Genomic DNA, 23,852 nt, shown 5'->3' on the forward strand with positions numbered 1-23,852 from the left:
GGGGGGCGGGATGCTATTGATAAGTAGATTGATGACAAATGCTCCCCTTCCCCCCACTCACCATCAACAACACCACAGTCACATCTCTGGAGTCTTTTAAGTTCCTTGGAACCATCATCTCCAAAGACCTTAAATGGGGATCCACCATGGACTTCACAGTGAAAAAGGCCCAGCAGAGGATGTATTTCCTGCGGCAGCTGAGGAAACATAATCTGCCACAGGCAATGATGGTCCAATACTATACAGCCATCGTAGAGTCTGTCCTCACCTTCTCCATCATGGTCTGGTTTGGCTCAGCCACCAAGCACGACATCCAGAGCCTGCAGCGAATCGTTCGATCAGCTGAGAAGGTTGTTGGCTGCAACCTTCCCTCCATTGACGAACTGTACACTGCAAGGGCCAAGAGGCGAGCTGGTAAAATCATCTCTGACCTCTCTCATCCTGGCCACAAACTCTTTGAAAAACTGGAAGCGACTCCAGACTGTCAAAGCCGCCACAGTCGGACATGTGAACAGCTTTTTTCCACGGGCAGTAGCTCCGCTCAACAACCAAAAGTCTGTAGCCTCCTTTTGCTCTGGTATTTTATTTAATTCACATGTTTAAACTATAATGTTTTATTCTTAATGTTTTAATGTTTTGATTTAGTCTTAATGGTTTACTGTATGTCATGTTGTTACTTGCGAGTGGAGCACCAAAGCAAATTCCTTGTATGTGTATATACTTGGCCAATAAACGTATTCATTCATATTAGAAATTAGCCCATCTTGAATTTCCTTGTATTATTAAAAAAAAAACAACATCATGTTAGGAATCTCAGGCACAGTTTTGGTTGCCAGCATACTAATAGTTACTCTTGGCCAAAGCACTATCAAAGAAGAGATTGGTTGGAATTGCAGATCACAATCAATGATTGGAGTCAGTGGATATAAGTGAGATACTACACGAATACGGTACATTTGAATACAATAAGGACTTGGAGGACAGTGCGATCAATATGGAGAATACAAATACGCTAGAGCAGTTTGAGATCAAGGAGGATGGGATCTATCCCAGGTTATTGTGGAGGCAAGTGAGAAGATTGTGGGGGCTTGACAAGGATCTATGTTTCTTCTCTAGCCACAGGTGATGTACCAGAGGATTGGAGAATGGTCAATGTTGTTCCTTTGTTTACAAAAGGAAGTTGAGAGAACTTTGGTTTGGCCACATTTGGATATGTTCTGGTAGCAATATTCCAGGAAAGATGTGAAAGCTTTATAGGGTGCAGATGGGAAAGCTGCCTAGATTTGAGGGTTGCAGCTACAGGGAGTGCTTGAATAGATGGATTGTTTTCTCTGGAGCATCAGCAGTTGAGGGGAGATAAGAGGTATAAAACATTACGAGAGACTGTCTACCCTTTTTCAACCAGAGTGGAAATGTACAACCCTAGAGGGCAGAGTTATAAAGTGAGAGGGCGAATGCTTAATGGTGATGTGCCCGGGCAATTTTCTTTTCTTTTTATACACAGAGAATGGTGGGGGCTTGGAAAGCATTGCCAGGGGGTGATGGTTAACACAGGTACAATAGTGGTTTTTAAGAGGCTTTTGGGTAGGCACATGCAAATGCAGGGAATGCAAATCATGTGCACACAGATAATTTCAGCCATGCATCATGTTTGGCACAAACATTGTGTGCTGTAGGGTCTGTTCTTGTGCTGTATTCAAGAAGTTTTAAAATGAAGGATATGTAGGCAGCAAATGGTCTTGATATGTTAAGTACCAATGATGTCAAATGGCATATTTATTTTTCCCAAATTGTTGTTCTATGAGTTTTATATTTTCTCTGACTGAAGTTTCCGTTGCATTGCACAGATGTATTTCACTCAAAGTACACGGCATAAACATTAGCAACAGCAAAAAGCGATCGGTTACTGAAAGAGAAAGAAGAAAATGTGTCTGTGTTGGCGTTCCAGAGACAACGACTGCCAATCCGCATGCTCTGTTCATTCAGCTGTCCAATGTGGATTAGAACAATAATCTTGTACCGTGGAATCATGAGGTCCTTTACTCGAGCTTTTATAACCTAAACACAATAAGCAACAAAAGTGATTTGTTAAGTACCCATTGAACCAGTGGCCCCTCCACATTGATCAATCCTCTCAACCACAGGTGTTCATCCAATCCTAGTGTAAAATATCAATTAAATCTGCAGCAAAATACCAGCTACAGGACCTCAGCGGGTTTGCCTGTCGGCTGCCTTCTTTAACTACTTTATCTACGAGAACTGCTATCTTCAGGGGTCTTTGGACCCAGACACCGAGGCCCCTGTGATGGTCATTACTTTCAAAGACCAGAATCTCCTCTTTTGCTTCTCTCACTAACCTGGGATAAATCCCATCAGTGTGTAGGAAGGAACTGCAGATGCTAGTTTACACCAAAGGTAAACACAAAATGCTGGAGTAACTCAGCAGGACTGACGGGCAGCATCTCTGAATAAAAAGAATGGGTGACGTTTCGGGTCGAGACTTTCTTTTGAACACTGGTCTCGACCCGAAATTCCTTCTATCCAGGGATGCTGCATGTCCCGCTGAGTTACTCCAACATAAATCCCATCAGGTTCTGTGGATTTATCCACCTTCATGCTCTCCAACAGCCCAAACACCTCGAAGCCTGGGAACCACAGACCAATGAGCTAATAATGGTGGTAGGCAAGCCACTGGAAAGGATCTGAAGGATATGATGTGTGCATTTCAATAGACAGTGGCTGATTTGGGATAGTCGAGGATGCTAGGAGACTGCAAGGTTACTTGTTTAGGCTGATGAGTGGGCAAATGTTTGGCAGATGCAGTATAATGTGGATAAATGTGAGTTTATCCATTTTGGTGGCAAAAACGGGAAAGCAGACTATTATCTAAATGGTGGCCGATTGGGAAAGGGGGAGATGCAGCGAGACCTGGGTGTCATGATACACCAGTCATTGAAGGTAGGCATGCAGGTGCTGCAGGCAGTAAAGAAAGCGAATGGTATGTTGGCTTTCATAGCAAGAGGATTTGAGTATAGGAGCAGGGAGGTTCTACTGCAGTTGTACAGGGTCTTGGTGAGACCACACCTGGAGTATTGCGTGCAGTTTTGGTCTCCAAATCTGAGGAAGGACATTATTGCCATAGAGGGAGTGCAGAGAAGGTTCACCAGACTGATTCCTGGGATGTCAGGACTGTCTTATGAAGAAAGACTGGATAGACTTGGTTTATACTCTCTAGAATTTAGGAGATTGAGAGGGGATCTTATAGAAACTTACAAAATTCTTAAGGGGTTGGACAGGCTAGATGCAGGAAGATTGTTCCCGATGTTGGGGAAGTCCAGGACAAGGGGTCACAGCTTAAGGATAAGGGGGGGAAATCCTTTAAAACCAAGATGAGGAGAACTTTTTTCACGCAGAGAGTGGTGAATCTCTGGAACTCTCTGCCACAGAGGGTAGTTGAGGCCAGTTCATTGGCTATATTTAAGAGGGAGTTAGATGTGGCCCTTGTGGCCAGGGGACCAGAGGGTATGGAGAGAAGGCAGGTACGGGATACTGAGTTGGATGATCAGCCATGATCATATTGAATGGTGGTGCAGGCTCGAAGGGCCGAATGACCTACTCCTGCACCTAATTTCTATGTTTCTATGTTTCTATAGTCAGCGTGGTTGTTTTTACTTGTGAGATCATGTCTGATTGAATTTTTTGAAATAACTTTGATGAGGGAAAAGCCATACATGTTCTCTACATGGACTTCAGCAAGGCATCTGATTATATTCCGCATTACAGTCTGCTCTGGAAGGTTAGATCATGTGGGACGCAGGGAGAGCAAGCCGACTGGATAAAGAATTGTCTTCATGGAAGGAAACAGAGGGTGATGATGGCGAACGGTTGTTTTTTGGACTGAAGGCCTGTGAACAACGATGTGTGCCTCGGAGATCGATGCTGGGCCCATTGCTGTTTGTGGTTAATATCAATAATTTGAATGAGAATGTACAAAGCATTCACTGTAAGTTTGTAGATGATGCAGAATTGGTTTGTGTCATAAATAGCAAATATAGTTATTAAAAATTACAGCAAGATCTTGATCAAGAGTTGGGCAAATGGGTTGAGGAATGGTTAATGGAGTTTAATGCAGACAAGTGTGAGGTGTTGTACTTTGTGAAGTCAAATCAGGGCAGGACTTACACAATGACTGACAGGGCCCTGGGGAGTGTTGGAGAGGAGAGGGATCTAGGAGTGCAGGTACTCCTGGTTCCTTGAAAGTGGTATCACTGGTTGATTGGGTGGTCCAAAAGGCTCTCAGTACCCTGACTGATGAAGCCCAATGTACCAAATATAGAAGTGGGGATGTTATGTTACAATTGTACAAGATGTTGGTGGGACCACATTGGTGTATTGTGTTTGGCTTTGCTCACCCTTCTATAGGAAGGATTGTTGTTAAGCTAAAAAATACTGAGAAGAATTACGAGGGTGTTGCCAGGACTTGCACAGGGTAGATGCAAAGAGTCTTTTGCCTAAAGCAGGAGAATCGAGGACCAGAGGACATAGGTTCAAGGTGAAAGGGAAAAGATTTAATAGGAATCCGTGGGGTAACCTTTTTCACACAAAGGGAGGTGGGTGTGTGGAACAAGCTGCTAGATGAGGTAGTTGAGGCTGGGACTTTCCCATCATTTAAGAAACAATTAGACAGGTACATGGATAGGACAGGTTTGGAGAGATATGGACCAAGCGCAGGCAAGTGGGACTAGTGTAGCTGGGACATTGTTGGCCGGTGTGGGTGAGTTGGGCCGAAGGGCCTGTTTCCACACTGTATCATTCTATGACTGTGACCTGAAGGCCTGAGGTATAGGGCGAGGGCGGGCATGCAAGTACTTTATTCCTTGGAGTACAGGAGGCCGAGGGGTGATCTCAGAGGTGTACAAAATCATGAGGGGAATAGACAGGGTGAGTGCACAGGGTGTTTTACTCAGAGCAAAGGAATCAACAACCAGAGGATATGGGCTTAAGGTAAAACGGGCAAGGTTTAATAAGAACCCGAGAGGCAACTTTTTCACAGAGGGCGGTAGGTATATGGAACGAGCTGCAGAGGAGGTATGAAGTAGGTACCACAACAACATGTAGAAGACATTTGAACATGTAAATGGATTAGGAAATGTTTAGAGAAATATGGACCAAATGTGGGTAGGTGGGACAAGTGTAGCTGGGACATCTCGGTCAGCATGGCAAGTGGTTACAGCTCTTGTTTCCATGCTATATGTCTCTCTCTATTACCTCCTCCTTCTTAATCTCAAACTGCCCTTGCATATTAGTACTCTCCAGTGATTCCCTGTCCTCCATGTTCATCTTATGGAGTCAAAGTTTCATCGAACACTTGTGCTCAGTCGGCCCAGTACCAAACTCCAGGTTGCTGACCATTTGAACTCTTCCAATTCACATACTGACCTTTTCATCCTGGGCCTGCCCTCTCAATCCCCTTTCTTTCACCCCCTTATCCCCTGTTCACCACCTAGATTTGCACCTATTTCTTCTCTCTCCCTCCACCTACATTCCTTCCTCTGGCTTCACAATTCCCAACTCTACAATCCTTTTGTGTGGCACCTTTTTCTCAACTGTAACATTTGTCATCAATCTACTTATCAATAGCACCCGTCCCCCCCTCCCCCGTCCCCCCGTTGCCTATGTTCACTTATTACCTGCAGCGCGTTTTCTAACCTACCTCTCTTCCAGCTTTCTTCCCCCTCCAACCCAACCCCCCTGCAATTAGTCTGAAGGAAAGTTCCAACCCGAAATATCACCTATCCATGTTTTGACCCGTTGTCCAGCTACTCCAGCACTGTGTCTTAAGTTGAGGTAAACGGTTGTATTGGTAAAGGGGCAGGAGATGTTTGATCGGGAGGCAGAGTGTTAAATTCCCCTTACTTCAGAGATAGTTTTGGTCATTTGTCTGCAGAGTTCAGGTTCGTATTTTTCCTCTTGCAAGTAGCTCATCAGGACATCTTTGAGAATATTGCTCACAATGGTCTCTGGAAAATATATTGATGGTTCTGCAAAGAAAAGAAAGATTAAGAATAAGCAAGATAGACTGGAGATGAGCTTTTATGTATTGCTGATTTGAAATCAGCATAATTTTGCTAAAGAACCTGAAATTGCTGTAATAAATCTCCCATCTCCTCCTATTTAATGCATCATAAAATGGGTGGAAGTTACATTTTTGATTTTAGACCATGAAGCTTTTAGACCATCGTGAATTAAAATTGCTTGCACAAATTGGCAATTCTGTTTTGGACCAAGATACAATGTTGAAGTGTGTTAGAACTTTCATTCTGAACTAAAGAAGAACACATGCCGAGTGAATAGCCACAATCATTTTTGTGACTTTTCATGTTTCCTGATCTTCTAAATGACTAATAGAACAATAGCTTCAAATTGTAAAATACTGTTGAAGCATTCCTGCACCGACTGCCTGCATTCAATATTCAGAATGTGCAATCATCAGTAATAATCTACACTTTTAAGCATATTCCCTCATTATCTTTATTTTTGAACCACTTTGTTGCTGGATAGATTGTGTTATCTAATGGGAACCAAGTCAAAACTGAAATCCCAGTTAACACTGAAGGGACAACAGGAATGATTAGTAAATTTGCAGATGATAATAAAGTAGGTGGTATCATAGATAGTGAAGATAGTTAATAAAAATTACAGTAGACTCGATCTGTTGGGCAAGTGGGTTGAAAAATGTCTAATGGAGTTCATTGCAGATAAGTGCGAGGTGTTGCTTTTTGGAAGTCAAAAGGGAGAGATTTGGCAGGCTAGGACTGTATTCCTTGGAGCACAGGAGGCTGAGAGATGATCTTATAGAGGTCTGTTAAATCATGCAAGGAATATATAGGGTGAATGCACAGAGTATTTTACCCAGAATAGGGGAATCAAAAAAGAGGATATGTTTAAGATGAGAGGGACAAGATTTAATACAAACCCGAGGGACTGCTTTTTCCATTTAAAGGATGATGAGTTTATGGAACAAGCTGCCAGAGGAGGTAGTTAAGGTAGGTACTAAAAGATCATTTCAAAGACATTTTACAGGTACATGTATAGGAAAGGGTCTGTTGAATATGGGTTAAATGCAGGCATATGGGACAACTTATATGGGGCATCTTGGTCGATATGGACAAGTTGGGCTGAAGGGCCTGTTTCAATGCTGTATGATGCTAGGACACATCTAAAATCTGTACTTTGATGCCTTACTGGTTTTTGCAAGATTAACTTATGAAAGGCTTGAACTCACCTAACTGATATGTATTTTCCATTTGCAGTGCCAACCGTGGATTGTCATCATGATGGCCCGGATCATCCATATACGACACTGTACTCATGCAGCTGTGTACACGGTGGCAATGTGGGAGGAAAATATACATATCAACAAAATGTGTACATTTAAAAAATATATAATGCACAAATACAAATTGAATTTTTTTTGAGGAACTTAACCACAAGAATTATTTCGGGATCATTGTGCTTTGGGAACACTGATGCACAAGCATTACGTTGGAAGAGATAAATGTGGGAAATTCAACAGTGCTAGAAACACTGACTGTGTAAGCTTATTAATGAGCTAAATGGTCAGCCATGAATCCTAATACATGCTGCGAATAAAGGTGCTGCTGTAAAGGGGAAACCAGGGCAGCCTACCATACATACTCCAGGTTGCAAATAATGATTATCCCTTTTGGGAGATGTGAACCTCTTCTTTTGAGTGCTTGTGCAGAGAGCATGAAATGTGTGCAGCAAGAGGAAGGGACATGGGTGGCTCTTCCTTTATCATGCCTCTTCTCTCATAGCCTTTACCATTTCATCTCTAACCTTTGTCCAACCATCTTCCAATCAATCCCCCCTCACATCTATCAACCTATCGTTTGCCTTGCTTTGCCCCATCGCCACCGCTCCTCCAACTTTCTATCCCCTACTATAATCAGTCTGAATAACAATCCTGACCCCAAACCATTGCCTATTCATATCCTCCAGAGACATTGCATGACCCATTGAGTTACTCCAGCACTCTGTCTTTTTTTGTTGTAAGCCCAACTCAATATGGGGCCCAAAGTTACAGGACGTATTTTATAAACAATTTCCATGTTTTAAACAATGTTTTAAAAAATGTTTTCAAATATAATTTGGATTTACCCATGCAGAAGATAATGGTGAAATGGATTGAGGAAATGAAGGGCATATTGCACCGCAGTTGACATTTTATCTGCTGTTCGGAAACATTGAATACAAGAAAAAACATCTGGATGGAGTAAAGGTAAATTGGCGCTTATAGGTTCATTTCTCCAGAACATTAACTCACTCATCTAATTGTACTTTGCACTGTACTTATCTATCTTGGCAAATATTTACAAACATTTACAACTAGATATTTCCATACATCCAGGCAGTAATTGCCCTTCAGGTATTTTACCCCTGCACTTATCATGGCAATGTTCCAAATAAGATCATAATAACCTATTGAATAAACTGGCCTTTCTCAAAGTATAATAGCTGTAGGTCTTTTTTCTGTAATTTTTATGGCAATACGGGATTGTTAGGGATAGTCTAAGTGGATTATTCATAGAAGGCAAAGGTCAAAGGTTGATATTCTGGCTGGAAGGCTGTGATCAGTGGCGTTCCACAGGGATTTGTGCTGGGACCTCTACTAGTTTCACTGTCTGTTTAACTCGTTATCATCTACCCCCACGGCCAACAATGGGGGTAGATGCCAAATCTCCGTAATCTTCTCAGGAAGTAGTCGCCGATGTGCCAGTGACAGGTTGCACAAACTCTATGACTGTATCAGTAGTTTAATATTAAATGCTGAATGAACATTATTCATCTCGTTGTGTGAATCAATGAAAACCGAAATAAAGTTGGAGTAAATAGAAAAAGTAACATAAAAAGCTAATGAGCCATAGTAAATTATGTAAAGATCTGACTTACTCCTTTTGCTTCTCCACTTTCTCCTTTGCAATGAGGCCATGGCTGCTCAGTGATGACAAACTGCCTCGCCTTTTCAGTAAACGAGCTGCCTTATCTTTTGCAATGTCAGACATGATGATATTCACCTGCAAACATAACACATACACATTGATATCAAAAAGTATCAATTCTGTTGAGACATTTTAGGAATCTATACACTACTAACATAGGATTGAGCCCAATTAAATAATTTGAGATAACAGAAATTAGTGTATTTTGGAATACAATAGGCAGCGTTGTTAGCAAATAGAGCATTCAGCTCCGAGGTAACGTATTACAATAGAATGCTGGCAATTCTCTAGGCTCACATGGGAAATAAAAGAAAGAGTAATTAAATGAAGATCTGTTGTTTAAATTTGCATCATGAAACAAAATAAAACAAATTCCAAGAGAAGTTAACTAGCTAGAAGTTTCACTAGCTAGGCTTCATGTAAAAACACTTAATACGGGCTACTAAGGGGACTCACAAGTTCAAATAAATCTGTCATGTTTATTTGAGCGGCTAGCTGACTGCATGAGCATAGTATCTGCAGTTGAAATAACAAATATAGCAGATGCTGAACATTTGAAATTGAAATAAAAAATATTGGAAAGCAGGTCAGGGACTGAGTTGATGTTTCAGGCCCATGACCCTTTGTTATCTGTAGTTCTCCTGAATAAAGAGAAATGGGAGGAGAAAGAGAGTTGTGGTTTCAAGTTAAAAGCAGTTCTTCAGAACTAGGATAGCGAGAAAACAAGTTAGTTTTAAATTGTCAGAAGCTTGGGGGAGGGGTGGATGAAACAAAGAGAATACCCCCTGCAGGAGGCCAAGGCTGTTGAGAGAATGTCATGTGATGAATGGATTCATGCGGTAAATTAGAGAGACAATAAATAAATAAACATAAAGATTCTAAAATGCAGTTGCATTATATGTTCAGTTCAGGCCAGCTATACGAACAAGGGAACAGTTAATATTATAGATAGGAAACATAAAATAATTGGATAATTCAGATATTGAAGTCTGAAGAAAGCTCTCGACCCGAAACGTCACCCATTCCGTTTCTCCAGAGATGCTGCCTGTCCCGCTGAGTTACTCCAGCATTTCGTGTCTGTCTTTAGGAAAGCAATTTGGCTGAAGTTGTAAAATTTAATTGAGTTCAGAAGATTACGGTACCCCAGGATGGAATACGAGGTTCTGATCTTCAAGCTTGTTTTTGCCTTATCACACAATGCAAGAGGCCACAGACACATAGATCAGAGTGGGAGTGAGATGGCAAAAATACAGTGTTTAAGAAGGAACTGCAGATGCTGGAAAATCGAAGGTACACAAAAATGCTGGAGAAACTCAGCGGGTGCAGCAGCATCTATGGAGCGAAGGAAATAGGCAACGTTTCGGGCCGAAACGTTGCCTATTTCCTCCGCTCCATAGATGCTGCTGCACCCGCTGAGTTTCTCCAGCATTTTTGTGTACCTGGCAAAATACAGTGGCAGACAAGCGGAAGCTTCAAGGTCACCTCCACAGACTGAACACAAATTGAACTCACAATCTGCAACAACAGTGTGGCAGATGTACACGCCAAAAACGACTTTACTTGCAAGGACCTTGAGGATTTCAAGTGGCGAGAAGGGAAGAGCTAAATAACTGGCATCGCAGGTCATGATTTATATGCACGAATCATAGGGGGAGTGGCTGTGGACTGTATGGTCCCTTGCAATGTTGAAAGGGTTTAGGGGAACGTGTCTGGTGGCGGAATCTCAACGAAGCCGAGGGAAAATGTGAAGTATGCAGTTACTGGGTTGGAGAGCGCGCACTGGGGAACTCGATTCCAGAGCAGGGAGCCGAGAGCAAATAGATCCAGGCTCTGTCAACCTGGCATGGAGTGAGGAAGATGGTTGAGGAAGAGGGATCCCAGAGCCAAGCGCAAGGAAAGTACTGATAATGAAGCAAATGCAACTGAGAATGATAAACCTTTGAGACTGCAATGAACTCTTCGCAGGAAGCGGGATGCAAGGAAGTATATTGGAGATAACTGTGGTAACGGAACCCCGCAGGGACCCCCAACTATTTAAACCTACATAACAGAGAAAAGAAAATCAGGATCAAAACTTTTAATTCAAGTACAAACTTCCATTAGGTTAAAAGTCGTTCAGGATGTTTGGGTCAGTGAGCCATTGTGAATGTCGGCCTGTGAAAGCGAACAAGCACAACAGACGTTGAGCGCAAACGTTGAGACTAAAACATTGGGCAGACACAAAATGCTGGAATCACTCGACGGGACAGGCAGCATCTCTGGAGAGAAGGAATGGGTGACGTTTCGGGTCGAGACCCTTCTTCACACTGGCAGTTCCTTCCTGCATAAAACAGTGGTAGACCAGCCGCACGCAAGCGCTACCCCGAATTTCTCGCCGGCGGTCTAAAGTTGTGGTTGAAGTCGATTGCAGTTCCATCATGTTACACAACCGCTGCACAATTCACTTTCGCTGCCCTAGTTGCTAGGCGCAGGTGTACAACATCCATTCTTGATATTGAAACCGGCTGCCTCTAGCTTTAATACCGTTCAGGAAAAAAAATACCAACCACCGCACTTTTGTGCAAATTTTGTCATCAGAAGCAACTTACAAGAAGTTAAGAAGAGTTTGCAACTGTTGATTGTTCGTCCACACCTATCCCTAGCAACGCGCTGCGATCTCAATTGCCGGAACAAAACAGACTCTCATCACCCAACCAATCCCAGCGCCTGGAAATGGTGAGATGAATGAATAGTAACCAACCATGTCTACGCCCGCCCTCTTAGCTGATCGTAGTCGCCTTAAAGCGGTATTTTGTCGCGCAATTACCAATGTGATTGTAAGATTCTCTTTTTCTTTAATCTGATGCTCCTTAGTTTGAGGATTCCGGATTCACTGCCCAATCTAGAGACTTTTGCACAATCATGTAGGCTGACCATGTAGGATGGAATGTAGACAAAAAAGGCTGGAGAAACTCAACGGGCGAGGCAGCTATGGAGAGAAGGAATATGTGACATTTCGGGTCGAGATCCTTCCTCTCGCCCCGAAACGTCACCTATTCCTTCTCTCCATAGATGCTGCCTCACCCGCTGAGTTTCTCCAGCATTTTTTGTCTACCTTCGATTTTTCAGCATCTGCAGTTCTTTCTTAAACATGTAGGATGGGATTATGGTTCTGAAGATGGAGCTACAGTCGATAAATAGCAGTCTAACGTAGGAATCCTCGTTGTCCAGGTGTCCACAGTTAAGGTTAGGGCTAGTAAAATTGCAAGTGCTGTGGACCTGTTACTTAAAAGGGCTGGGCATTTTTTTAGTACGTTTTCACCTTTTTTTTTAAAATAATCTCTTGGCCATACAATGTCTGTAATCTAAGATCATGAATTTAGAAGAACTCATGGTTCTTGAAGAAGGTAGGATTTTCAAACAGTCATTGTCTATCGCTATATTTTGTGGTTTGATTTAATTGTTTTTTATGATATTGACCTGTAATGCACTCCTGATTTTACTTTCAGGGCTCTGCTTCCAAATTCTGGATCCAACTTTGATCATCACCTTGACGAGGGGAGAATGAGTATTGCTTTGAACAGACAATAAATGTAAACTTGATTCCGTCTGAAGTCTCCCCCCCCCTCCCCGCCCCCCTGCTGTTTATAATTTCGCCATTACCCCTCAGCTTTTAACCCAGTTTCATCTGGAAGAAAATATATTGATTAATTGTGCAAAAATATCACTGAATAATTCATGGCAATGTTATTGGCAGATATTCAACAGGTATCAGAAGAAAATAAGAAATCAGTGCAGGAGTAGGTCATTTATCCCTCATTCCTGTTCCACCATTCAATAAAGTTATGGCAGAACTATTAATTTAGTGCCGCTTTCCTGCACAAACAATGTAACCCCTTAAGATCTAAACATCTATTGGTTTGAATGTGCTCAGTAGCAGAGCTCTACTACTCCTTGGGTATAGAATTACAAATAATTAAATAAATTGCTTCTCTCCTTTGTCCAGAATGGCTAACCCCTCATTTTGAGACTATAAGCCTTGGTTATATAAATGCCAGCCAGAAGTAAGATCTTCCCCATATTTATCATCCCAAGCCCTGTAAGAATTGTTGCGCTTTTCAATGAGATCACTTATCATTCTTCTAAACCTGAATAGTAAAGGCTCAGTCTTCTTAATTTATTTTCACTGAACCATCTTCTCATCCCTAGAATCAATCTGTTTGCTGCAGTTCCTCCATCAAGCTTGTTGCTTAAGCAACGAGACCAGACCTCTATACAATATTTCAGGTGTTGTCTCAGCGGGGTTCTATGTATTGGCAGAAATATGTATTTTCTGTTGAACACAAATCCTCTTGTAATGAAGGACGACATGTAGTTTTGCTTCCTTTGTTAATTGCTTCATCTGCAAATGCTTGTGATTTGCATGTAAGCCCATTCAAATTCCTCTTATTATTGACAGTTTCACCTCCCCAGAAGTTGAGGATACGTTATGTATTGCTGGCCTTTCATGTTACTTTCAGCTACTGTTCTACACCAAGGCCGTAACTGTCTTCCAGATAATTCACCTCCAAAGTACTGAGCAGACCTGTCTGGAGCCCTCTCCACTTGTGAATCTGCGAGGAAAGCATTAAAAGGTGATCAGCAATGTTAACTCAATTAATGTAATAATGGTGTTCACAATTTAAACTATTTCCTATTTGGCAAATCACTCAATGAATCACTATTTGGTACCTGTCTGCAAAATATTATTGTGCATTAAATGTTCAAGAATTTGCCATTCAGCTAAAGTGCAGTTATGATGACTTCTTCAGGAGAAGCCTTTGATAGGTTGCACACATGTGGCTTTCTCAAGCTTCGACCACCATAGCCAGGAATGCATTATGTTGACACTGAGCACAGACACAGTTTTCGAAAGAAAAATAAAATTGTACCTGGACTGCAATACAATTTTTTAAACTTTATTTCAGTTTCAAAAAAAGTGACATTCAACATTTTAAACAATTATTACAGTACAATTTCCATACTGTATAGAATTTAGATTTTTTTGATTTATAAATGGCCAGACCATTTGTTTAATACATAATACATTAAAACATGATTGCATATTCATATTTATGTGCAATGACCAACAGGGGAAACAGCCACTGAAGAAATGACATATATATTTGTATATATATTTATATTTTAAAAATCAGTATTTACAAAATAGCACGCAACATCGATGGAGCTATTCTTATTTTTGTTTCAGTTTTCTTCTGAAGGTGAATATGTTTCCACAGGCCCAAAGGTATCACACCCCTGGTAGCCATTCAGTGTGTGTGCTTCAGTATGGATGACCAAACAATCAATGTTGACAAGCTGTTAAACCATGAGAGGTACGGCAGTGAGCATGAGATAAAAGCATTTAATGGTGGAAATACTCTGCAGGGAGAGAAACAGAATTAATGATTTAGGTCAGTGACCTCTCGTCACAACCAGAACCATTCAGTAAGCATGATCCCGATCCAATCAATATCTGTAGATGTGCTCTTTCCAATAAATACCACTGCATAGTAAACATGCATGAGGTCCCTAACCAATGTTTCCCTGCTTAATTTAGCACTTCCATTTTTGTCCTGCTGAGATTGACTGACGCAGACCAAGAATCCAAACTTCTAATCTGCACTGTTATAGCAACTAGTTCCTTTATCCAGGGAGATCTTTGATGTGCCTAAATAACTATTCAAGTCAATAATTCAAAAGACAGCCATTAATGGTCAGGTCTGATTATTTTTCTTGAATGCTCAGCAGTGCATTCACAGTGCACAACTGTGCAAAATAGTGTTCCAATGGGCAAAAAAAATACAAAGAACAACCACTTTCTCTTTCACAGCCAAAATATACCCACAATGTGTGTAATGTTTCCTTATCAATGCTGAGGGAACATTAAAATGTTTCCTTTAAAACCCGTTCTCAGCCTCAAGTATAGCAGCAGAACCGTTTAGCTTATACCATCTTCAGTAGGTGGGCTGAATATCCAATATGTAGATGCACGCAGCTGCTTCCAGTGCTGGGAATGCTGACTGTGTTTTGGTGCTGCTGCAGGTAGTCTTCACAGGTCACCAAGACCTCAATTGGTTTACTGGCCTGTTCAGGGAGAGTGCAACACTGCTGCTGCTCTGTGTGCCAGTGACCATACATTAGCTAGCCTCTGAGATGTTGTCTCTTGTATTCAAGCTGCCAACTGAAGTGAGGTTACCATCTGAGACTTGGGGCAAAACAGGTCTTTGTTGCATCTTGCTGCCCCCAATGGCAGGGTGAAGTTGCCACCAAAAATGTAGTTCCCAGCTCACAAAAATTATTTAAACTATCACCATTTTACCACCTTTAGGCAGTGAACTTTGTACTGACCCTGCTCTTCAAAATATTTCAGTTTGATTAATATTTCTTTCAGAGTCATTCAGCGACCAAAGATGAAGATATATTAGTGGAGTACATGCGAAATGATTGTCTTTATAAATATTCAGACACTGTATAGTACTCCATCTTAGATTCAGGTGCCACCATGTACTAAATTTAAGTTATGCAAATCTTCTTTGGCTCGGTCAAGAGCATGGGGAGAAAATGTTCACTTACACATTTATAGCTATTGTATGTGGTCCACACCTTCTTTGTATTGAGGCAGAACTTGGTCTTTAAAACAATGCATTATTGGCAAATGTGTAAATGTACATTAATTTCATGATTAATTGGAAAAACACTTCTGGGTGCACGTGAGGGCTAAAAATAAACCCAAGGTGGATAATATGTCCACTATTTTCACATTACAACATTTTTTTTACATTCAAATCATTTTGTATTTTTCTTGTAAAAATTGCAACCACATCACCAAAGCAATTTTCAAAAGAAGCTGCTGGAACTATTATTCACGTTTGAATGTTGTAACTTTTTGCACTGACATGAAACTTGACATAACATTCCAGACTGGAAAGTTAACACTGGAATTGCACAATAAACTAATCTTCAGCTGAAAGATACATGATCTTAAAACCCATTTTCTCGGTCCCATATGAAAAGTCAACCTTAACTGACCCCCTTTTCATTTTTTTATGATATAAAATTCAGTGTTATTGGATTTTGCTCTCTGAAAGGTTAGCTGGCCTGACTCTGTTTGGGGAAACAAAAGATCTATACAGTATTATTGCACAGGTCCCCTCTCTTTACCATTATTCCTCTAAAACGTAGCATTGTTTGCAAAATTGTTCTCTGTCCACTATCTGAGACATACCAAGATGGACAGATTTCCAAAATCAAAATTTCAAAAAAAAGCTGATACAACTGGCATCAATACTGGTAAGTTCAGGGGCTAAAGATTCAGAGAATACAGTATATTTTCTTAGACAGTTCTACTCAAATACAATGCTATATGTTTGAAGAGGCATAACCTACAGGTTAATAATGATGACTCTGAAATGTCTATAGCAGCTGAAATACAGACATTTGGAGTTAAGAGTGTACGGGGAGGTGGTTACCAAATTACAAATACATTTGTTACACTGTAAAATACGAAATGTTACCAATGCTACATCAATCATATAATAATACTGCAGAACTGTTCAGGTCTTCTGGTGTTACTCCAACTTCCAGTTGTTGTTGGAAATGTTCTAGCCGCATGGAACTTCAGTTTGAAATTAGAAAATAAAAGTTTGTTTTGCGTGTTCAGTCCTTCATGACTCCTAGTTGTGTTTAAAAACCATCCGGTAAGTAACATCAAACAGAGGTGCGGACTTCAGTTGTCAGCCATGTATTTCCCTTTAGAAGAGAATAAGCTAAGTTAAAAATGACTGGTTTCCACACAGATGGAAGGGATATATAGTTTAGTTTACAGATACTGCGTGGAAACAGGCCCTTTGACCCATCAAATCCATGCTGACTATTGATCACCCCATTCACTAGTTCTATGTCCTATTTACAGAAGCTAATTAACCTACAAACTTGCACATTTTTTGAATGTTGGAAACCAGAGAACCCAGAGGAAACCTTGTAAGGTACAAACTCCGCACATACAGCACCAATAGTTAGATATAGATGAGGGGGCATGGGGTCGACACTTAGCCTTGGAATCTCCTGGCGAGTTCACTGGACTGATTTCCCTAAATTTAGTGCAAACTCTGGATTGATGTTTTGTTTTGGACTATCAATCTCAGAAGCCACCTCGGAGATTGAGAGAAGTCTCAATGAAATGACGGCTTTGACATTTTTGAGGTACTAATTTCACTTATCCTACCTGTTCCAGTGGTGAAGGGATGATGTACTGGAGTCTCTATCTCATGTGATTCAGGCAGATGTGCTGTCGAAGTGACAAGTATTCAACTTGAGGTAGCTGGCAGCATGGTACATTTCAGGGAGAGGCGTAGCAAGAGAGTGAACGCCTCTCTGCTAGGATCTTTGGTCCAATCCCCCATGTATTTGCCCATGTCCGACTTAAAATGCCAGTCCGGGTCTTATTTAGTTTAGAGATACAGCGCGGCCCAACGAGTCCGCACTGCCCAGCAATCCCCGCACATTAACACTATCCTGCACACACTAGGGACAATTTACATTTACCAAGCCAATTAACCTACAAACCTGTACTTCTTTGGAGTGTGGGAGGAAACCAAAGATCTTGGAAAAAACCCACGCTGTCACGGGGAGAAAGTACAAACTCCGTACAGACAGCACCCATAGTTGGGATAGAACCCGTGTTTCTGGCGCTGTAAGCGCTGTAAGGCAGCAACTCTATGCTGCGCCACTATGCTGTCCATCAGCAAATTATATTATTCTTGTTCTAAAGCTGGGTTTTCCGAGGTGGAAAGAGGCTGGTGCTTAATAGTGGAGTCGGTGATGGAATGTACCTGGCTCTGCCATCCTTGGCCACCAATTGTGGATCAACTTTATCTAATATTTTTGAGTAAGTTACAAGCAGTGAAGAGTATTGATATGCAATTAAAGGAATGTGGCACAAATAAATCAATACAGCAAAAGTGCCACGATCAAACACCAATACAATACCTTTCCATCTCTAAACCTTAAAATAATGTATATTTTCTAAAAGGTAAGCAGGTACAATATAAATCACATCTATTTTAGAAATAATATTGGGTATAATCTTTTATTTTCATCCGTGGAAGCTGATAGGGCAGAGGGAACTTACATATTGGCCTGGTTTTGGAGGCCACAGCTAAAGTTAAGTCAAATTCAAAGCTGTCCAATACACTAGCTAGACTGGGACTAGGTGAAAACTGTTTTTAGCTTCCTCAGCTCAGTACATTGTCGAATCATCTTGGACGTGGGGGTGAGTCCAGTGGCAATACAAGGGGTCAGGAGCAATGTTATCTGACCTCCAGTGCTGTACAGTACAGGGGTTGAAACATGCTGAGGTACATAATACTGCTTGTAAGTGGTTCACTATGCACCAACCAGCTAGTTGCCAGCACATTAATTACCATCCGTAGGAACTTCAGCATTAAGAACTGACACAAAAAGCTGGAGTAACTCAGCGGGACTGGCAGCATCACTGGAGAGAAGGGGTGACGTTTTGGGTCAAGACCCTTCTTCAGACTAGTGCTGTCTGTCAGACCACAAGTCTGAAGAAGGGTCCGGACCCGAAACATCACCCAATCCTTTTCTCGAGAGATACTGCCAGTCCCGCTGAATTACTCCAGCTTTGTGTCTATCTTCGGTTTAAACCAGCATCTGCAGCTCCTTCCTACAGTAAACTTCAGCATTAAGCTGGCCCAGAAGGTGCAGAGAAAACGTACTTAGCCTCCACGATGCTTGGATTTTCTTCCAAGATTCCCGTCTCAACTCACCCACCCTCCAATATTGTAAACTTGTTTGGCAAAGGTTGACAATGAATCCAAATTGGAGAATATCACCCCAAGTCCTCAAGAAGGAACTGCAGATGCTGGAAAATCAAAGGTAGACAAAGGTTCTGGAGAAACGCAGCGGGTGCAGCAGCATCTAAGGAGCGAAGGAAATAGGCAACGTTTCGGGCCGAAACCCTTCTTCGCACATCACCCCAAGTCTCATGTGGCCACATGCCATATGGGGTACAGGTGCTCCAATAATATATCACTACTCACTGATTGGATTTACGGAGTCTTTTCTGACATTAACTTTTCAAATGATTCACTTCTACGGATTTTATTTGAAAGCGAGTTGTTTTCGTTTTAGAGATACAACGTAGGAGCAGGCCTCTGGGCCCACTGAATCCACGGCGACCAGCGACCTATACTATTCACTATGACGATTTACAGAAGCCAATTAAACTGCAAACATGCACGTCTTTGGAATGTTGGAGGAAACTGAAATTCCCTGGAGAAATCCCACGCAGTCGCAGGGAGAATGTACAAACTCCATACAGACAACAGCCTTAGTAAGGATTGAACCCGAGTCATTGGCGCTGAACTCCACCGCTCCGCTACTGTGCCACTCGTGTCTGCACCTGTGACCTTACACAAATTTTCTAATGAGGTCGGGCAACAGCATCGAGAGAAAAATGGAGGAATTATTTTTGATTCTGAAAAATCAGATGGGCGCAATCCCAGCAGAACTCTGAAAAAGTCCAGCAGGTGGATTTTTGGGCCACGTGTGAGATTAACTTACTGAACCAAATTCTTGAACGAGGGTTGAATGGGCTCCTTCTGGGCTGTACTGCTCCATGTTCCAATATTCTACTTTTTTTCTAAGATACAATGATCTTGAAAATTACCTGCTGCAAATCTCTTTTTGATAAGTGAAAACCTGTAACCTGCTCCAACCAATTCAATATCAGCACCAGAGAGTGTGCTTCCTTCGCTGGTGAACTGGACAGCCAATGTTGCAGGTTTACTTGGGCCTTCTGACAGCTGAAATCTGGCCAAGAGAGATCCAACACCTAAAAGAAACAATGGAAGAATCTGTGTACAGGGAAGTCTGGAACTTAGCACTCAAACACATTAGGAAGGGCCAGCTAAACTGCACTTTACACTCTACTCAGGTGAAGGCTTGAGTCACATCAATAGCCTTCCCAATACACACAGCTAGCATGGGGGATAATACATAAAAATGCGGGAAAGAAAAACAAATTGCGAAGAAATAAAGTTAAAAATGTTGTAATTGTGTGAAGCGTAATTATGAATTTATTTGACATATCTGGACAGTGACACACCTGGTTGACACAGTAGCACAGCTGGTAGTGCCAGTGCCGGAGATGCAGGTTCAATCCTGCACCCGGGTTCTCTCTGTGTGGAGTTTGACCAAGTGGGTTTCCTCCAGGTGCTCTGGTTTCCTCTCACATCCCAGAGACATTTGGGATGTAGGTTAAATGGTTTCTGCAAAATTGTCCATATTGTGTTGGGAATAGATGAGTAAGTGGGATAACATAGAACTAGGGCAAAATGGTCAGCATCAATCAGTGGGCCGAAGGGCCTGTTTCCATGCTGTATCTTTAAACTAAACAAAAATCTAAATTCCACAGCATCTGTGATGAATGAGGAATACTTCAGATCCTCCCTGTAAAGTATAGGAGAAGATTTTGGCTTCTCTTGATTCAAATTATGGATTTGCCAAACTTACTTTCTGAAAATAAGGGTAACTCTATTCTATTATATTTTCATTAGTTTGGTTTAGAGCCCACCGATTCTATTTAAGAGAGATCTCGGAGGCAACCTTTTCAGTCAGAGGGTGGTCTGTATCTGCAATGAGCAGCCAGTGAAGCTGTAGCAGGTGACACAATTATGACTGACAAAAACATTTGGACAGCTACTGTATATGGATGGGAAGATTTTAAAGATTTTAAAACTAAATACGAACAAAAGGGACTAGCCCTGAATGCCAATTTGATCAGCATGGACAAGTGGGGCCATATATCCTGTTTCTATGCTGTATAGCTATATGACTATGGCCACTGGGAGCAGAAATAGTCTGTAATTAATATTTTAAAAATGTTTAATAAAAGTTTAAAAAAAGATACCTCCATTTTCAGATTTTTGAGATAAATCTGGGATCTTCCAGAGTATCCTATGTTGTTCGGTATTCCTTGAAAAGCAAATGTTAGACACAATTTTATTCTCATACCATTGATATAAACATCAACTGTCTAAATGTTCAGCTGGTGAGGGACTATCCATGGACAGAGAGCAGAGGTAATGTTTCAGGACAAAGACCATCCTCAGAACAGGAAGTATTGGTTTTAAGTTGCAGAGCAGGTGATATGGATGGATAGACTTCATCTGGGATTGTTCATAGTCAAGGCACTGTCCTCATCACAGATGTTGAGATCCATGCTGTTTTGGCACATGTATGCTCCTCATCTGTCTCTGCAAGACACCAACTCATTTATCTTAAATCTGACGTGGTCTGCATTTTCATTTATTCTTCACCGTATGGTAATTCTGACCTCATCCATTCAAAGATATTTCTTTTGTCCTGTCCATTCCACCACCACCCACTCAGCACATTAAAACTAATTAGTTTCCTTTCTTTTTCAATTCTGATGAAGATTTCAACCTGAAGTCTTAATTTTTTTTTAGATGCTATCTATCCTGTTGAGTGTTTCCAGTATTTTCTTAATATTTCAGCTTTCTTGGATAGAACACAGAACATTAAAGTATGCCCTCCAGTATTTGACATTTCCACCCTGGGTAAAAGAGTCTGTCTATTTGCCCTCTCCATGTTCCTCATTTTATATACTTTTATCAGATCTCCCCTCAGCCTCTGATGCTCGAGAGAAAACAACCCAAGATTGTCCAACCTCTCTGATGTTGATCAAAGTTCAGGACCGGCATGCTGTGAGGAGGAGAGATCAGGATGGCTTTGTACACCTTGAAGTTTCTTCAAAGGAGGGATACCTTGAGGCTTTCAAAGAATTGCAAGCTGCAGGCCATGTCAAACTAACTTGATCAAGTTTTTTGAGGAGGCGAAGAAAGTGATCAGCAAGGGTATGGTGGTGGATGTTGTCAACATGGAGTAAGGTATTTGCGAACATCACGTATTGCGGGCATTGACTATGTTCCAAATGGGGAAAGGATTCAATACATCAGAGGTGCAAAGGGACTTGGAAGTGTTGGTGCAGGACTCCCTAAAGTTAATTTGCAGTTTCAATTGGCAGTAAGGAAGGCAAATGCAATGCGAGCATTCATTTTGAGGGATGTAATGCTGAGGCTTCATAAGGCACTGGTGAAGCGGCATTGGATAATTGTAAGTAGTTTTGGGCCCCTTATCTGAGTAAGGATGTGCTGATGTCGGAGAGGGTCCAGAGGAAGTTTATGAGAATGATTGGGCTAAAATATGAGGAAGGTCTGGGTCTGTAGACACTGGAGTTTAGAAGGATGAAGTTTTACAGCGCCAGGGAACTGGGTTTGATTCTGACCCTGGGTGCTGTCTATGTGGAGTTTGAGTCATCCTGTGACCACATGGCTTTCCTCTCACATCCTAAAGATGTACGGGGTTGTAAGCTAATTGGCCTCATTACAATTATCCTTAATATGTGGGGAGTGGATGGGAAAGCGGGATAACGGAACTAGAAACTAGAAACTGGGTAATTTATTTTTGGAGAAGAAGTTACAGGGTATAGGGAAAAGCAAAGGAGTGACATTAATTGGATAGAACTTTGGATGTGGAATAGTTGCAAGGAAAGTAAGGTTTCATGCGATAGATTTATTTGGTAAGATGAGAGTGCAACAAATCAAACAAGAAAGGAAGGATTGTAGATGAGGGTGGGAAGAAGTAAATATGGAACAGGGTGAATAGACATTGTGGAGAGATAATCAAGTTAGGAAGTGTAAGGAGTGAGCAAGCATTAGTAGACTGTGTTGAGCAGTGATCAGCTGGAAAGGTGGAGCATCTAAAAGGAAAGGTAGAGAATGGCATGGTTGACTGGGAACAGTTAGAGAGGAAGGATCTGAATCACACATGAGCAACACTGGGGAATGGGAAGTGGTGACAGGGCTTTCCATGGGTTTGTGTTGTCGGGAAGAATTTCCAGGCTCAGGATGCTCTGCCTAGATAAGGAAATCAAGTTTCCAACAAATCCCCCACACAAACTCAATGATTGAACAGAGAAAATCTCTTACCAGGTGGCAGGCGGAAGCACTGCCTGAACTTTGGCAACTCCCCCATCCACAGGAATGAGGAACTGGACATTGTTGAGAGCTACAGGCATGATCATTGCCTCGGCGTTATACTTATAATCTATTCGAAGATCGGTGCAAGTAGGTTCACAGCGCCAGCTAACTGCTAGATTCAACGGTGTGGACTGAAGGCCTTGGGAAGACACCTTCAGAAAAGAAAGACGTTATTAATTCTATGTGATTTTCAGTATTTATATCTCATTAAATGTCTCTTTCAAATGTCCGCCTTTCTTTACCCAAGGTATTCACTTGAACACTGTGACACAGACCCAGATTTTTGTTTCTTGTCCAAGTAATCGTTCGGTACCAGAAACCTGACACACAGAGTCAATGGGCCAATTGGAGGGAACATTTTCTAACATCTATGCAGGTTCAGTTTCAAGACTATTCACTGGATCAAAAGATCAGGTTGAAGGTTTTGTCCTAATTGAATTCTTTAAAGACTGCCTTTTTGGTTTGAGATGGAATGCATTTCCTGAATCCAACCAACCCAAACTTTGCAAAGGTGGCAACGATCAGGTTTTAGTTTCATTTTTTCCCACATACGCAGCATCTTGTACCTGTTTGTAGAAAAAAATGCTGGAGAAACTCAGTGGGTGAGGCAGCATCTATAACTGATCAGTCTGAAGAAGGGTTTCGGCCCGAAACGTTGCCTATTTCCTTCGCTCCATAGATGTTGCCTCACTTGCTGAGTTTCTCCAACATTCTTGTCTACCTT

The 23,852-nt window shown here is 41.6% G+C and overlaps 2 protein-coding genes across 8 annotated transcripts in view; both read right to left on the reverse strand.

The window, feature by feature from the left end:
• Positions 1-1,744: 1,744 nt before the first annotated feature.
• Positions 1,745-11,750, reverse strand: dynlt5 (dynein light chain Tctex-type family member 5). Of its 2 annotated transcripts, none has more exons than XM_055641945.1 (5): positions 11,612-11,750; positions 8,974-9,098; positions 7,286-7,377; positions 5,917-6,041; positions 1,745-2,058 (listed from the first exon to the last, which is right to left on the reverse strand). In XM_055641945.1, exons 2-5 carry the CDS (start codon positions 9,084-9,086, stop codon positions 1,855-1,857), a joined length of 534 nt encoding a protein of 177 aa, XP_055497920.1. In that variant the 5' UTR covers positions 9,087-9,098; positions 11,612-11,750; the 3' UTR covers positions 1,745-1,854. The 2 variants fall into 2 exon arrangements, with proteins under 2 accessions (XP_055497920.1, XP_055497919.1); XM_055641944.1 differs by lacking the exon at positions 11,612-11,750 and adding an exon at positions 9,480-9,624.
• Positions 11,751-13,946: 2,196 nt separating this feature from the next.
• sgip1a (SH3GL interacting endocytic adaptor 1a) overlaps positions 13,947-23,852 on the reverse strand; it is a 100,383-nt gene continuing 90,477 nt past the window's right edge. For all 6 annotated transcript variants that reach the window (XM_055641947.1, XM_055641951.1, XM_055641948.1 and 3 more), the window contains 4 exons: positions 23,078-23,280; positions 20,977-21,041; positions 19,735-19,899; positions 13,947-16,793 (listed from right to left, as the gene is read on the reverse strand). In XM_055641947.1, the coding sequence (XP_055497922.1) occupies positions 16,771-16,793; positions 19,735-19,899; positions 20,977-21,041; positions 23,078-23,280 (456 nt within the window). In that variant the 3' untranslated portion in view covers positions 13,947-16,770. The remainder of the gene's footprint in view (positions 16,794-19,734; positions 19,900-20,976; positions 21,042-23,077; positions 23,281-23,852) is intronic.

The sequence above is a fragment of the Leucoraja erinacea genome, chromosome 10, assembly GCF_028641065.1.
Source record: "Leucoraja erinacea ecotype New England chromosome 10, Leri_hhj_1, whole genome shotgun sequence".
NCBI lineage: Eukaryota > Metazoa > Chordata > Chondrichthyes > Rajiformes > Rajidae > Leucoraja > Leucoraja erinaceus.